General features: G+C 37.9%; 1 protein-coding gene across 1 annotated transcript; it reads right to left on the reverse strand.

Annotated features, from left to right (window-relative positions):
* Positions 1-7,394: 7,394 nt before the first annotated feature.
* On the reverse strand, positions 7,395-16,443 carry LOC123552333 (uncharacterized). The gene is made up of 2 exons (XM_045341911.2): positions 16,425-16,443; positions 7,395-14,655 (listed from the first exon to the last, which is right to left on the reverse strand). The coding sequence occupies exon 2, from the start codon at positions 14,241-14,243 to the stop codon at positions 12,213-12,215; it is 2,031 nt and encodes a 676-aa protein (XP_045197846.2). The 5' UTR covers positions 14,244-14,655; positions 16,425-16,443; the 3' UTR covers positions 7,395-12,212.
* Between the last annotated feature and the right edge of the window lie 918 nt (positions 16,444-17,361).

Raw genomic sequence — 17,361 nt, forward strand, 5'->3', positions numbered from 1 at the left:
TATCAGCAGACAAAAAAGCTCGCCTCAAAGAGATGAAAAGGTTAATAAGAGCACATCTGAAATAGGATTATTTTTGAGTATGTTTGGTGGATGCGTTTGGCCAAGAAATAATATTGAGAAACAATATAAGTGAAAATATAAAGATGTCGAAGTATAACAACAGGTGGGGACAGAGGGATACCACGAGACCACGTGAAACGAATAAGCTGGATGGCTTCCTTACATGAAAAATTAAACGCCCAAGTAAGGTTTGAACCCACATTGGTAAGAAGCAAGCGATTTAAATTCAGTGACCTCATCAACTCGGCCACGGAGACCCCTGTAGGGGTGAGAGGAGTAATGTTGATAAGTGATGATGGGATACTAAGTGACTCCATCAACAGGATTAATGTATACAAGGGGGAGATCTTATACTCGAAAACATTTTGACCACGTTTTGTGAACTTTGGACAAGAACTACCAGGCTAGAGAGCGGACACTGTAAATTATTGCATTTTTAGAATCTAATTCAAAGTCAGTACCTCCAGAGTTACTGTAACAATCTGTCTGGTTACTGAATTTGGGGCATATGTCAATAAAGAATGTGACCAAGTTTGGATGGTTTCTGCTCCAGTTGGAGGACAGACACTGTCAATTTATGTAATTATTCAAAGGCCATAAGAAGGATTCAGCTGGATATCAAATGTGGCCAAGATATTATGCCCATAAAAGTTGCAACCAAGTATGGTGGACATCGGATAAAACTGCTGAAGTGAGAGAGCAGCACGGTCATTTTTGCAATGTGACCATGACTTTGGTCACAGTGAATTGGGATGTGCACTATGCACCTGTTCTTGATGAGGTAAAACAGTTGATGCTAGTTTTATGAAAATTCTTCAAGTAATTAAGAAAGAAGACTAGGATCAGACAAAAATTTAAGCTATCTGGTCCTTGACCTCCAAGTTTGACCTTGACTATGGACCTAGTAATCTGGGTTGTGCACTCTGCATGTCATCTGGATAAGGTTAACAACTGATGCTTGTATCATAGCTCGGTGTTTTTTTAACAAATTTGGTGCAGGTAAATCGTATACACCGAGTACCGGGTGCGGTAACTAAAAGTGTGCAGGTATTTAATACCCGCACGCTAGTTATCGCACTGTTGGATAGGAAAGTATGCATGTCTGGAACAGAAGACAGCGATGTGTATCTTATTGATTTTCTGCTCTGGCATTGGTTTATTTTACCTGGGATATACACATTTGTAAAGCAAGGAATTCAAGTACTCACTGAACTGCTGTATATGGCAATGTGGAACGCCTACAACTACCATATATGGATGGCTATGATACAAAACAGAAAGAACATTAAAACTCTCGAGTAAACGATTTATACTCGGGGGCTACGCCCCCTCGTACAAATCGTTTACCCTCGACTTTCAATGCTCTTTCTATTACTAATTTTATGAAATTCATTCTAGTGGTTTAGAAGATATGGATTGGGCACAACTTTAAGCTATTTGATCTTTGACCTCTGTGACCTTGACATTGAACTTTGTGATCCAGTGTTCTCTGCACAACGTCCTTGTTGGGGCAAACAAATGAAGCTTTCTTATGTAAACAAAGTTTAGCTGTTTGAAATTTTACCTTCAAGGATGACCTTGACCTTGGACCTAGTGACCTGGGTCTTGTGGTCATCTGGATGAGATAAATAATTGATGCTAGTTTTATAAAAATCTTCCAAGTGGTTTAGAGGACAGAGTGGACACTTAATTAAGCTATTTGACATTTGTCCTGAAAATCTGACTTTGATCCTGGACCTAGTGACAGGGGTTGTGCACTCTGTGCATCGTATTGCTGAGAAAACAGTGTTAGTTTCATGAAAACCTTTCAAGCGGTCTGATTTTGTCCTTAGACTTAATGATCTAGGCTATGCCCTGTACAAACCATCTTGGTAAGTTAACAAATGATGCTAGTTTTATAAAAAAGATATTATAATTTCAAAGTCCAAAAATGGACAATATCTCCAGAAAATTAAATTGGACAAGAAAGTCCTGACAACATGTGCATGTCCACTTTATGCTTCATTAACTCTTACCCTACTAAATTTCTATAATGAACTTGTCCATCTTTCAATTTGGATAATACTATTAACTGTCCAAAAGGGTGCTTACCAAAAAGATACTGACTGAATAGAGAACAGTGCAGATCATGATCAGACTGCACAGATGTGCAGGCTGATCATGATCTACACTGGTCGCAAAGGCACAATCAATTGTGTCCAGCATAGTAAGGGTTAAACTGGATGGAAACTGTAAGAAAGTGTGACAGACTGACAATGAAAAGACAGTTCAAACACTATATGCCTCCCAGGAGTTGGACACCAGGAGCATCAAATTACTTATAATTATTAGACAGCATATTTTAGAAAATAGTCCTATTGTCTCAAAATTAATTATAAATGCTATATTACAGCTAAGAAATGAAAGAAAAGTCAGTGTCTAATGTAACAAACAAGAGGATCATTGACCCTGAAGCATTCACCTGTGTAAAAGGCTTCAAGTGTGTTTGTATAACATAATGGTACAAGTACAGAGTTAGGTTTATATAAATATCAAGGCTCTAGCTATTGTGGATTCAGAGAAGAAGATAGTCAATGTTTCCTTTACATTAGCATATGCCATTAAAACCAGAGCTGTCGGAGGACAGCAACGCTCGACTATTCAACAGCCTTGTCAATTGAATAAATACAGGAGTCGAAAAATAAAGCCTGCACAGTGCTTATCACAGTGGACAAGTGTGTGAAGTTTGAATCCTTTCCCATTTATGGGTACTGAGATACCAGCTTACATACAAAAACTTAACCAAAAACTGCTAAGTCAAAAAGGGGGCATAATTTTGAAGAAATGCAAAGTAGAGTTATGGGACCTGCTTAGTGCATGTCAGATCATGACAGTGACCAAGTGTGTGAAGTTTCAACCCATTCCCATTAGTGGATACTGAGATACCAGCTTACATACAAAAACAACCAAAACCTGCTAGGTTGAAAAGGGGGCATAATTTTGAAAAATGCAAAGTAGAGTCATGGGACCTGCTTAGTGCATGTCAGATCATGACAGTGACCAAGTGTGTGAAGTTTCAACCCATTCCCATTAGGGGATGCTGAGATACCAGCTTACATACAAAAACTTAACCAAAAACGGCTAGGTCGAAAAGGGGGCATAATTTTGAAACATTTTTTCTATTATTTGACATAGTGACCTAGTTTTGAACATGACCTAGGTATTATCAAGATAAAAATTCTGACCAATTTTCATGAAGATCCATTGAAAAATATGGTCTCTAGAGAGGTCACAAGGTTTTTCTATTATTTGACCTATTGACCTAGTTTTCGAAGGTACGTGACCCTGTTTTGAACTTTACCTAGATATCATCAAGGTGAACATTCTCACTAATTTTCATGAAAATCTCATGAAAAATATGGCCTCTAGAGAGGTCACAAGGTTTTTCTATTTTTTATACCTACTGGCCTAGTTTTTGACCGCACGTGACCCAGTTTCGAAACTGACCTAGATATCATCAAGATGAACATCAGATCAATTTTCATGAAGATCCATTGAAAAATATGACCTCTAGAGAGGTCAAAAGATTTTAATAATTTTAGACCTACTGACCTAGTTTATGACCGCAGTTGACCCAGTTTCAAATTTGACCTAGATATCATCAAGATGAACATTCAGACCAAATTTCATACAGATCCCATGAAAAGTATGGCCTCTAGAGAGGTCACAAGGTTTTTTTATTATTTGACCTACTGACCTAGTTTTTTAAGGCACGTGACCCAGTTTCAAAACTGGCCTAGATATCATCAAGGTGAACATTCTGACAAATTTTCATGAAGATCCATTCATAAGTATGGCCTCTAGAGAGGTCACAAGGTTTTTCTATTTTTAGACCTACTGACCTAGTTTTTGACCGCAGTTGACCCAATTTCGAACTTGACCTAGATATCATCAAGATGAACATTCAGACCAATTTTCATACAGATCCCATAAACAATATGGCCGAGAGGTCACAAGGTTTTTCTATTATTTGACCTACTGACCTAGTTTTTGAAGGTACGTGACCCACTTTCAAACTTGACCTAGATATCATCAAGATGAACATTCAGACTAACTTTCATACAGATCCCATGAAAAATATGGCCTCTAGAGAGGTCACAAGGTTTTTCTATTATTTGACCTACTGACCTAGTTTTTGATGGCACGTGACCCACTTTCGAACTTGACCTAGATATCATCAATATGAACATTCTGACCAATTTTCATGAAGATCTCATGAAATGTATGGCCTCTAGAGAGGTCACAAGGTTTTTCTATTTTTAGACCTACTGACCTAGTTTTTGACCGCACGTGACCCACTTTCGAACCTGACCTAGATATCCTCAAGATGAACACTCAGACCAACTTTCATACAGATCCCATGAAAAATATGGCCTTTAGAGAGGTCACAAGGTTTTTCTATTATTTGACCTACTGACCTAGTTTTTGAAGGCACGTGACCCAGTTTCAAACTTGACCTAGATATCATCAAGGTGAACGTTCTGACCAATTTTCATGAAGATCTTTTGAAAAATATGGCCTCTACAGAGGTCACAAGGTTTTTCTATTTTTAGACCTACTGACCTAGTTTTTGAAGGCACGTGACCCAGTTTCGAACTTGACCTAGATATCATCAAGATAAACATTCTGACCAATTTTCATGAAGATCTTGTGAAATATATGGCCTCTAGAGAGGTCACAAGGTTTTTCTATTTTTAGACCTACTGACCTAGTTTTTGATGGCACGTAACCAAGTTGCGAACTTGACCTAGATATCATCAAGATGAACATTCTGACCAACTTTCATAAAGATCCCATGAAAAATGTGACCTCTAGACTGGTCACAAGCAAAAGTTTACGGACGCACGTACGGACGACGGACACCGCGCGATCACAAAAGCTCACCTTGTCACTTTGTGACAGGTGAGCTAAAAATGCAAAGTAGAGTTATAGGACCTGCTTAGTGCATGTCAGATCATGACAGTGAACAAGTGTGTGAAGTTTCAACCCATTCCCATTAGTGGATACTGAGATACCAGCTTACATACAAAAACTTAACCAAAAACTGCTAAGTCGAAAAAGGGGCATAATTTTGTAAAAAAAAAAAAGCAAGATAGAGTTATGGAACCTGTGCAATGTAAGTCAGTTTATCACAGTGAATAAGTGTGTGAAGTTTCAATATATTCCCACAAGTGGTTACTGAGATACCAGCTTACATACAAAAACTTAACCAAATCGGGACACGGACGCACGGGCGAGTCCAATAGCTCTACTATTCTTTGAATAGTCATGCTAAAAAAATATAAAAAAATCTAGTTAAAATAAGTCCACAAAAAACTCCTTGCCAGGTAACGATAGGTCAAAATACACCTAAAAATTGAATGTTACATGCATGTTGTACCACAGATAAGTGGTCTTGATTTTTCTCTATGGCCAGTTATAAAAAATTTACAATATAAGCTATTTGTAGTAAAAACAAAGGGAAGTAATTCTAAAAACAAGGGTGCCTCATGGAGGTGAACATTTGTGCCAGGTCACATCAAAATCCCTCCATGCATGAAGAAGAAATGCCCCAGACAAAGTTTGTGGATGCACAGGGCCAGTAACTCTGGGACCCATGGTGAAATATGGCTGGTTCAAGAAAGGAACCGAGATCTTATGGTGATACAAGTTGTGTGCAAGTTTGGTAAAAATCAAATCACAAATGAAACCACTATCTTGCAGACAAGACCAAAATAGCCAATATTTGCCCTTTCAGGGGCCGTAACTCTGGAACCCATGGTGGGATATGGCTGTTTCAAGAAAGGGATCAAGATCTTATGGTGATACAAGTTGCGCGCAAGTTTGGTTAAAATCAAATCAGAAATGAAACCACTTTCATGCAAACAAAACCAAAATAGCCAATTCTTGCCCTTTCAGTGGCTGTAACTCTGGAACCCATGGTGGGATATGGCTGGTTCAAGAAAGGGACCAAGATCTTATGGTGATCAAGTTTCATGCAAGTTTGGTTAATATCAAATCATAAATAAAACCACTATCATGCAGACAAGACCAAAATAGCCAATTTTTGCCATTTCAGGGGCTGTAACTCTAGAACCCATGTTGGGATAATGGCTGTTTCAACAAAGAAACCAAGATCTTATGGTGATACAAGTTGTGTGCAAGTTTGGTTAAAATCAAATCATAAATGAAACCACTATCATGCAGACAAGAAATTATTGATAGATGCACGACGGATGATGGACTCCAAGTGCCATTTCAGGGGCTGTAACTCTGGAAACCATGGTGGGATACAGCTGGTTTAACAAAGGAACCGAGATCTTATGGTGATGCAAGTTGTGTGCAAGTTCGGTTAAAATCAAATCATAAATGAAACCACTAACATGCAGACAAGACCAAAATAGCCAATTTTTGCCCTTTCTCGGGCTATAACTCTGGAACCCATGGTGGGATATGACTGGTTCAAGAAAGGGACCAAGATCATATGGTGATACAAGTTGTGTGCAAGTTTGATTAAAATCAAATAAATGAAACCACTATCACGCAGACAAGACCAAAATAGCCAATATTTACCCTTTCAGGGGCTATAACTCAGGAACCCATGGTGGGATATGGCTGGTTTAATAAAGGAACCGAGATCTTATGGTGATGCAAGCTCTGTGCAAGTTTGGTTAAAATGAAATCATAAATGAAACCACTATCATGCAGACAAGACAAATAACAAATTTTTGCCCTTTTAGAGGCTGTAACTCTAGAACCCATGTTGGGTTAATGGCTGTTTCAACAAAGAAACCAAGAACTTATGGTGATACAAGTTGTGTGCAAGTTTGGTTAAAATCAAATCATAAATGAAACCACTATCATGCAGACAAGAAATTATTGATAGATGCACAACGGATGACCGACTTCAAGTGATCACAAAAGCTCACATTGAGCCTTTGGCTCAGGTGAGCTAAAAAAGGAGATATATCTTTTTTTCAAAATAACTTGGTTTTGTGATCTTCCCTTCATCTGCTTGGCATGTTAAATTCAATTTTGAGGAGTCAAAGTAAGAAACAGACAGAAGTGATGAAGTGATTTCAATATAGCACACACCTTCACTACAAGATTTGGGTGATGGTAGGGTCATACTAACATGAAAATGAAATGCTATCACCTGCTAACAATCCTACTGAAAGAAGTTTTCAACCTGAAACTGAAATTGTTCACACTGCATAATGGCAACTCACACAAACAGAAAACAGGAACTCAAATATATCTGGACTATTTACAACGGTTTTGTTTTTCAAAAGAAAAAAGAAATAGTGAACAGCATATTAAATGCTTATCAAATATTTTAGTGTTCTATGCAACATATTTACAGTCAGAACTCCATTTAAGCAATACAATATCCTCAACAACTTTTTATTACAATAACACAATCCAAAACTTTGTACAATTTAAACAAGTTTAACACAAACATTAGGTCACTTTAAAGCATAGCTTTCCATTCATGTATCTGTCACATCATGTATGTTTAACATGCTATCTTCTACTATGAGTACAAATATCTCAAATCAAATTCAATGTTTTTTGTATAAGCTTACTGACATCTACTCTTTTTGTAAAAACGCATTTATCAGTCCGAACTCATATCAATGTATCAGTCAACAAGAGCTCGTCGAACACGAAATGCCCCCCTTGATGCATTCAGTAATTGCACAAGGAACAGAAATTATATGCTCACTGTATTATATAAAACAAAAGTTCTACCACTCTGGTTTAATCTGACCTTGACCTTTAACCTAACAAGAGATTACAGAGTGATCCTGGCGCCATCCACTGAGCCATTTTTGAATGTTTCAAATTTCAAGACTAGCTCAAGGTCAAAATCAATGTCAAATTTCATTTCGGTACAAAACAATGTGTATGTGGTCCAAATTTGAAAGCTGTGGCTTGAGAAATGTGAAAGCAGGTCACTAGATCAATTTCAAGGTCAAAGTTCATTTCGGTAGACAGAACTATGCATGTCCTTCAAATCTGAAGGCTGTAGCTTGAGAAATGTAAAAGTAGGTCACTAGGTCAAAATCAATGTCAAATTTTTTGGAACAAAAAACTATGCATGTGGTCCAAATTTGAAGGCTGTACCTTCAGAAATGTTAAAGTAGGTCACTAGGTCAATCTCAAGATCAAAGTTCAGTACACAAAACTATGCTTGTCGTTCAGATTTGAAGGCTGTAGCTTGAGAAATGTGAAAGTAGGTCACTAGGCCAAAATCAATGTCAAACTAGAAAATGCTTTTGTAAAAAAGCGCATGTCTCCCCCAATGCAAAGTCCTATAGGCAAGAAGTCAATAGGGGTCAGGAGCAAAAGTCAAAGAGACACTGATGGCTGGCTGCAATAGGGATCATCTACTTGGCATGTCCAATCATCCCGCTAAATTTCAACACTCTTGGCCTTGTGGTTCTCAAGTCACTGTTCAGGCTTCTGTGACCTTGACCTTCGATCAAGTGACCTCAAAATAAATAGGGGTCATCTACTCTGCAAGTCCAACCATCCTATTAAGTTTCAACATTGTAGGTCAAGTGGTTCTCAAGTTATTTCCAAAAAATGATTTTACATGAACAGGCCACTGTGTCCTTGACCTTTAATAGACTGACCCCAAAATCAATAGGGGTCATCTACTCCGCATGTTCAATCATCCTATGATGTTTCAATGTTCTGGGTCAAGTGGTTCTCAAGTTATTGATCAGAACTGGTTATCACTGTTCAGGCCCCTGTGACCTTGACCTTTTAATGGAGTGACCCCAAAAACAATAGGGGTCATTTACTCTGCATAAACAATCATCATATGAAGTTTCAACATTCTGGGTCGAGAGGTTCTCAAGTTATTGATTGGAAATGGTTTTCCATGTTCAGGCCCCTGTGGCCTTGACCTTTAACAGAGTGACCCTAAAATCATCAGGGGTCATCTACTCTGTATGACCAATCATCCTTTGAAATTTCATCATTCTGGGTCAAGTGGTTCTCAAGTTACTGACCGGAAATGGTTTTCAATGTTCAGGCCCCTGTAACCTTGACCTTTAATAGAGTGACCCCAAAATCGATTGGGGTCATCTACTTTGCATGTACAATCATCCTATGAAGTTTCAACATTCTGGGTCAAGTGGTTCTCTAGTTATTGATTAGAAATGGTTTTCCATGTTCAGGCCCCTGTGACCTTGACCTTTGACAGAGTGACCCCAAAATCAATAGGGGTCATCTACTCTTCATGACCAATCATCCTATGAAGTTTCAACATTCTGGGTCAAGTGGTTCTCGAGTTACTGACCGGAAATGGTTTTCAATGTTCAGGCCCCTGTGACCTTGACCTTTAACGGAGTGACCCCAAAATCGATAGGGGTCATCTACTTTGCATGTACAATCATCCTATGAAGTTTCAACATTCTCGGTCAAGAGGTTCTCTAGTTATTGATCGGAAATGGTTTTCCATGTTAAGGCCCCTGTGACCTTGACCTTTGACAGAGTGACCCCAAAATCAATAGGGGTCATCTACTCTTCATGACCAATCATCCTATGAAGTTTCAACATTCTGGGTCAAGTGGTTCTCAAGTTACTGACCGGAAATGGTTTTCAATGTTCGGGCCCCTGTGACCTTGACCTTTAATGGAGTGACCCCAAAATCGATAGGGGTCATCTACTTTGCATGTACAATCATCCTATGAAGTTTCAACATTCTGGGTCAAGTGGTTCTCTAGTTATTGATCGGAAATGGTTTTCCATGTTCAGGCCCGTGACCTTGACCTTTGATGGAGTGACCCCAAAATCAATAGGGGTCATCTACTCTTTATGACCAATCATCGTATGAAGTTTCAACATTCTGGGTCAAATGGTTCTCTAGTTATTGATTGGAAATGGTTTTCAATGTTCGGGCCCCTGTGACCTTGACCTTTGACGGCGTGACCCCAAAAACAATAGGGGTCGTCTACTCCATCAGCCCTACAACCCTATGAAGTTTGAAGGTTCTAGGTCAAATGGTTCTCCAGTTATTGCTCAGAAATGAAGTGTGACGTACGGACGGACGGACAGGGCAAAAACAATATGTCTCCTGGGGGAGACATAATTTTATTTCCGAACAAAAAACTATGCATGTGGTCCAAATTTGAAGGCTGTAGCTACAGAAATGTGAAAGTAGGTCATCAGGTCAAGATCAAGGTCAACTCATGTCAAGGTTTATCTTGCCACTCAAAACTATACATGTGGTCCAATTTTGAATGATGCAAGTTATGGACATGAAGGTTCTAAGTTTTTCCCTATTAAGTTTACATGAACCATATGACCCCTGGGGCGGGGCCATATTTGACCCTAGAGAGATAATTTGAACAAACTTGGTAGAGAAGCACTAAATGATGCTACATTACAAAATATCAAAGCCATAGCCTTTGTGGTTTGGACAAGATTTTCAAAGTTTTTCCCTATACAAGTCTAGGTAAACCATGTGACCCCCTAGGACGGAGCCATATTTGACCCTTGGGGAATAATCTGAACAATCTTAGTAAAGGACCACTAGATGATGTCATATACAAAGTATCAAAGCCCTAGCCCATGTGGTTTGGACAAGAGGTTTTTCAAAGTTTTTTCCTATATAAGTCTATATAAACCATGTGACCTCCGGGGTGGGGCCATATTTGACCCCTGGGAAATAATCTGAACAATCCTGGTAGAGGACCACTAGATTTTGCTACATACCAAATATCAAAGCCCTAGGCCCTATGGTTTTGGACAAGAAAATCAGAAACCGTTTTAACTGTTCCTTGTATGTGACCTTGACCTTTGACCTAATGACCTCAAAGTTAATAGGGATCATCTGCTAGCCATGGCCAAACTAACTATCAATTTTCCTGACACTAGGCCCAAGCATTCTCGAGTTAATGCCTAGAAACCATTTTACTGTTTCTGGTCACTGTGACCTTGACCTTTGACATACTGACATCAAAATCAATAGGAGTCATCTGCTGGTCATGACCAACCTCCTTATCAACTTTCGTGACCCTAGGCCTCAGCGTTCTTGAGTTATCATCCGGAAACCGTTTTACTGTTCAGGGTAACTGTGACCTTGACCTTTAACATACTGACCTCAAAATCATTAGGGATCATCTGCTGGTCATTACCAATCTCCCTATCAACTTTTGTGACCCTAGGCCGAAGCGTTCTTGGGTTATCATCCGGAAACTGTTTTACTGTTCAGGGTCACTGTGACCTTGACCTTTAACATACTGACCTCAAAATCAATAGGGGTCATCTGCTGGTCATTACCAACCTACCTATTAACTTTCATGATCCTAGGCCCAAGTGTTCTTGAGTTATCATCCGGAAAATGTTTTACTATTCAGGGTCACTGTGACCTTGACCTTTGACATACAGACCTCAAAATCAATAGGGGTCATCTGCTGGTGATGACCAACCTCCCTATCAACTTTCATGATCCTAGGCCCAAGTGTTCTTGAGTTATCATCCGGAAACCGTTTTACTATTCAGGGTCACTGTGACCTTGACCTTTGACATACAGACCTCAAAATCAATAGGGGTCATCTGCTGGTGATGACCAACCTCCCTATCAACTTTGGATCCTAGGCCCAAGCGTTTTTGAGTTATCATCTGGAAACGGATTGGTCTACATTCCAACCGACAGACCGACCAACATCTGCAAAACAATATACCTCTCCTTCTTTGAAGGGGGGGTATAAAAATTACTGATTAAATTCAATATTTTCATCAATTACTGCCGAACTTGGTCCAGTTATTTTTTTTTAGACATTTATCAATAAAATAACTAAGAACAACATGCTCATTATAAGTGAATGTACTGGTATCACAATGCTTCTAAATAGAAATAACTATATAACAAAATTGTTAAAAATAAGATAATTCTGTTAACCAAACAGTTACACAATACTAATGTATTTTAGGTCATTGTCTGGACATCAGAATTTGTCAATATTGAAAATTTTCCTAGATGATCCATCATGACCCATTTATTCTTGCTTCTTCAGTGCCTTTTAATTTGCACATTACAAAGCTTGCAATAAACAATGAATGTATTGTATGGTAATTTTCATAGCTCTGTTAACAGATTTCCTTTTTAACAAAAAGATTTAGGAAGGATATTGGCTGTTAGTATTTCTCAGTCTATTTCTTCCTCTTTGCCTTGACATAATGTCTTCAATGGCACTCGGAACCATCCCCTCCACCAATGGAACAACCTCTTGTGGTTGCTCCCAAATGTTTGTTGCATTTTGATGTGGTACCGCTAAACATGGATCAGGTTTCCTCTGAGTCAGGCAACTGTATCCATTCTTAAATGTAAATATAGCTACATCACCGTTACTTTTTGCAACTGACAGCCTTTGACTTTCTATGTCAAAAGCGATCAACTTTCTGCTAGATGCCTTGCAACTTGGTAAATTGATCACTTCTATGAAATTGCAGTGGAGATCTATAACATGTATATTCGAAAACTCTCCATTCAGAACCATTATATTACCCTTGTTATCTAATGTCATATCTAGTGGATTCACCAGTGGTAGTTCTGGTGTTCCCCGATACTCTCCAACCGTTCTTCCATCATCTTGGTACACAGAGACAGAATTTACTTTACTATCAAGGACAATAATATTGCTCCCAAACACATCTACACCCTTTACACATTGTAACTGATTATAGCTTGGAGTATTTGCAATTGAAAGCAAAACTTGCCCAGAGAATGTGAACATGTGAATGACTGATTTATTTCTTTTTGAAACTACTTTAGCCCCAAGTAATGCCGCTGGTCTTGGGCCACGGCAAATAAATGAATACCGATGCGGCGAATCCAATTTCAGTATCAGTCTGGTGCTATTTTCAACATCTATACCAATAATCATCAAAGTTTTACTTTTTGGACTTGTTAGCACATATCTTGTTTCTCCATATGTTTCATCAAGAAATGTCATATCCCGTAGCTCTATAGAGTCAATAGTCATTTCTGTAATTAATTCTCCATCTTGATTGAAAAATCCAATCTTTGTATTGGCTCTGTCAGCCACGCAAATCCTACCACAATTCCAGGTCATTGCAACAGGTATCAGTTTCTGTTGACCATGCAGTGAATTAAGTGAAAATGAATGCAAATGCTCTAATTTATTGTCTGGAAGGTTGCCATTCTCTGTCTGGTTTAAAGGCTGAGGTACTTCAGGTGGTTTACTAAGACCCATAGCCTTCCAGTAGGGGGTTGGACATGCTTCATTTTTAATGCGAGGGCCTCTTGGTGTAGAAACTGCATTCCCCAATGACACCGTAGCACCATCATGATCCTTTTTGTTTTCCTCCACTAAACCTTCAACATCAGCACTTCCAGTACCTTCTTCAATGATCATAGCTTCATTCTGACTGCTTTCTCCATCATTTAAATAATCTTCAGATTCTGGTGCACTTTCATAAGTATCACTTTCTTGACTGTCGTTGTCACTGCTCTCCAGCTCTGTCAAGCGTGTGTTGTCAATTGTAGACCCTTGAAATTCTCCCAAACTAAGTCCTTTCACTAACTCCACAACCTTTTCATTTAGCACAAGCTTTGGTTGATTAAACTGACTGAAAGTATCTAATCTGATTTTGAAAGCTGTATCAATCTCTTTTTTCAACACTTCAACTGCTGCTTCTCCGCAACTAATATCAGAATCACTCATTTTCTGTATATCACATTCTATATTTCTTAAAATATCAGCGAGAAAGCAAGCAGCATCATTGCATTCTGTATCAATTTTACTTAAAAGCTCATCTTTCTTTTCAAACAGAACTTGTTGGACCTTTTCAAACAATTGATTCACCTTTTCCTTTGATGTTTGCCTTGTCGATTCAACAGCCCTTTTGTCATTGTCATAAATTAATGCCTGTTCCTGTAGTAAAGTGTACAAATCATCCAACTCTCTCCACTTTGTGTTACTTGTTTTTTGCTCTTCAGCAATATTAACACTTACAGCATATGCACTGTTACTTTCATCTGTTCGACTAGCACTAATTTCATCTGTATTCTTCACACTCTCAGTATTATGTGTTTCAGTCAGCTCCTTCTGAACAGTTTGAGTTGCATTTTCTTTTTCTTCACCCTCATTGTTATTCATTCCCTCTTGATCCTGTGTGTTCTCCATTTCAGAACCAATCTTATTCCAGTACCTATAAAATTTGCCAATTAACTATCAAGCATTTACTCACAAAGCAGTATTTACAGAATACCTACAGAACATCTATAATGTAATGTTATATAATATCACTGTAACACTGACAATAAAGTTATTACCACTGATAAACGGTGCACAACATAACCACTGCCACACTAATTTACATGTGACATTTGATATACAACCTTTTTTAAATATTGTATATGCAAGATAATAATATGCCCAAACAGGCAATTACAGTTTAATATATCTTAGTCAGGAATTGTTCTCTTCAAAGACTGTCTGCACAAATGCTGGACAGCTAAACAGTTATCTCCCTTCCTTCACAGTAAACAGTTATATAGAGTAGCTTAGCTGGCTGTTGACATTGCTGGCTTTGACTCTGAAAGTATTAAATATATAAAACATTTGAAATGGCAAAATTTGACCTCAAGTTTTCATTTAAACATAACTGTTTTATCATCTTCACAGAGGATTAATACAAGGGCTAGACACCTTGCATTAGGGTAGTAGTCCCATGACAACTGGCAATTTCTGTTCATTAAGGTATTCTCCCCAGACAATATCAGCATTATATGCTTGTTATGAAAAATAAGTTTCTGCTATAATGGCTGAAGGAAGCCGAAATCAAATACCGAGAATACATAATCACACGTAACTTGCCGATTTTCATTACAGGTCCATAACCTTAAATGTTATATACTGTAAACATTATCATTTCATTTGATATGTTTTCTCAGCCCAGTCCTTATGTACCGGTAAGTCCGAAAATATGCATATGGACCTCATTGCCATTTATTAAAGGATGTACAACATATTTTTTCAAAATTATTTACATCAGTCCATCTCGTCTGGCTGGAAAAAGAATGGTTAATATCATTGTGTTAGTCTGAGTGCATTCCTGGCAAAAAATATTACAACTATCCCATAAGAAGGTCATGTGTGCCTTCAGAAGATGTAAAGTTTATTTTTTGGGCTCTACACATCAGCATAATTCAGGTCCTTTGATGCCATATTAAGTTTAAAGGTGGAGGAAGAACATTGTTTTCAGGCACAGGTGAGCACCTGACTAGAATCACTGACTTTCTGCATGCTAGCTGGATGGCTTCCTCACAATGATGACCCAAGTTGGGCTGGAACCCACTGATATTAGGATAGACACTATTAGGTCATAATTATCCAGAGCTTTTTTTCCCTATAAATCTACCTCCGGTAAAAGGAGGTAATCCCAAAGCAAAAAAAGTATGTTTTTTTCCCAAAGATGAATTCAGAATTCCCAAATTATTATACCTTTTCGGGTTTTTGCTGTTTTAAGATAGTTTTGCTAATTTGTATGTATATTTAGGTAAATTATAATACTGTTGAACAATTACTGAAATGCAATTCATTAATATTTCTAACAAAAACACATTTATGTACATTTTGGTAATTTGCAAATCGTCCCAATTAAGACAATTTCCGAGAGCATTTTCCCCAATTCCACCGGTGTCGGTGGCATTCCCAAATTGATGAAAAAAAGGCCTGTTATCATTACGACATCTTTCAAGCTGTCCCTTCTGGCATTATTACAGTCAAAGACAGGCATCTAGGTAGAACCTCTGACCTACTTTAAGCCAGCTAGTTGGTGTTTCTTAGATGAAAGCAGGAACAAGCATCCTCTAATAATATACACTACTGATGTCACATGGATATATGTATCTGATAAATCAATGGTCAACTGCCAGTGTAATAGAGATAGACAATGTTAAACTCTTATTGCTTTTTTGTTGTGTTTTAGTCACACTGACATAATTTAGTTCCAATGGCAATTTTCCATCAGTTAATCAAGAAAGATCCAAGATGCCCCTTAAGACAGTGCTTTAAAAAGAAACAAGTAGACACCTGGGTAGAACCACTAACCTTCCATGAGACCGCTAGACAGCCTCTTTACAATTATGTGAAAAAATTCTACACTGCAAGCAAAGTTCCTAATGCACAGAGGTAAGACCATGTGATTTAAGTCAGCATAAGGTATCACTATCTTATTGAAAGTGATCAAGTAGCAGGAGAGGTTGGGTATGAGTGATGAATGTGGACTGGAGGTACGTAACTTTTTATGGAGAACATACTGCACAAAACTTCAGAAAAATACACTAAAACATTATATTATACCATTTAGCAAGGTTCAGACTCTGTTCTAATTCCCGCAATGACATTTTTCCCTTGTTGATCATCATCTGAATTGCAATCTGAAATATTAAATCACCAACCACTATATTTACAGCATCAAGGGAGACAATGCAAACTGATATTCCATTAATTTTCATGTAACCTGGTTTTTTATTAATAAACTGGTCAGATATCAAAATACTAGTTGCCTCCCCTTCACTATTTTCGGTTATTAATAATATAATGTCAACATAGAACCTGCGACCACCGGTATTAAGCAACTTTTTTATCAGGCGTAAAAAAAAATGTTTGTTTCTGGTATCCCGACCTACCCTAAATTTTTGGCCCGACCCTAAATGTTTTTATGGCCTTGGAGAATTTTGTTTTTTCAACTTTTTAACAAAAAGTTACAAAACTGCACTTTTTATGCTTTAAACATGGCCAGTGATGTTAGAAATCAACTTACTGATGCTCTAAAGGCATAACCCCCTTATTTGTATTCATTTTTTGACACAAAAATAATTTTCGAAAAGTCTCCCTTAATAAAAAAAAAAATTCCAAAAAAAAAATTTTTTCCGACCTACCTACCCTAATTTTTTTGAGCATGTTACTGGAAACAAAGAATTTTTTTTAGGCCTTAAACGACAGCTTCAAATCCCACCCGAATGTTTAAACTACACAAATGCATTCCATTTAACAACTTTTCCATTACTCGACCAGCAACCACATAAAACCAGCCCCAGCAGGTACAGTTGTTCGCAAAATATATCTATGAAGTGACTGTTTGCGAAACATTTCTTCGGCCATTTTCATACTGGTGTAATGTACATGTATACAGAAAACTGTCAACCAAACGAAAACTTCACAGTTACTCGAAAATAGAACAAAGAAAAACCCCAATTACTTTAACCAATCAGAACTGTACAAATTAGGCATTGCA

The sequence above is a fragment of the Mercenaria mercenaria genome, chromosome 4, assembly GCF_021730395.1.
Source record: "Mercenaria mercenaria strain notata chromosome 4, MADL_Memer_1, whole genome shotgun sequence".
Taxonomy (NCBI): Eukaryota; Metazoa; Mollusca; class Bivalvia; order Venerida; family Veneridae; genus Mercenaria; species Mercenaria mercenaria.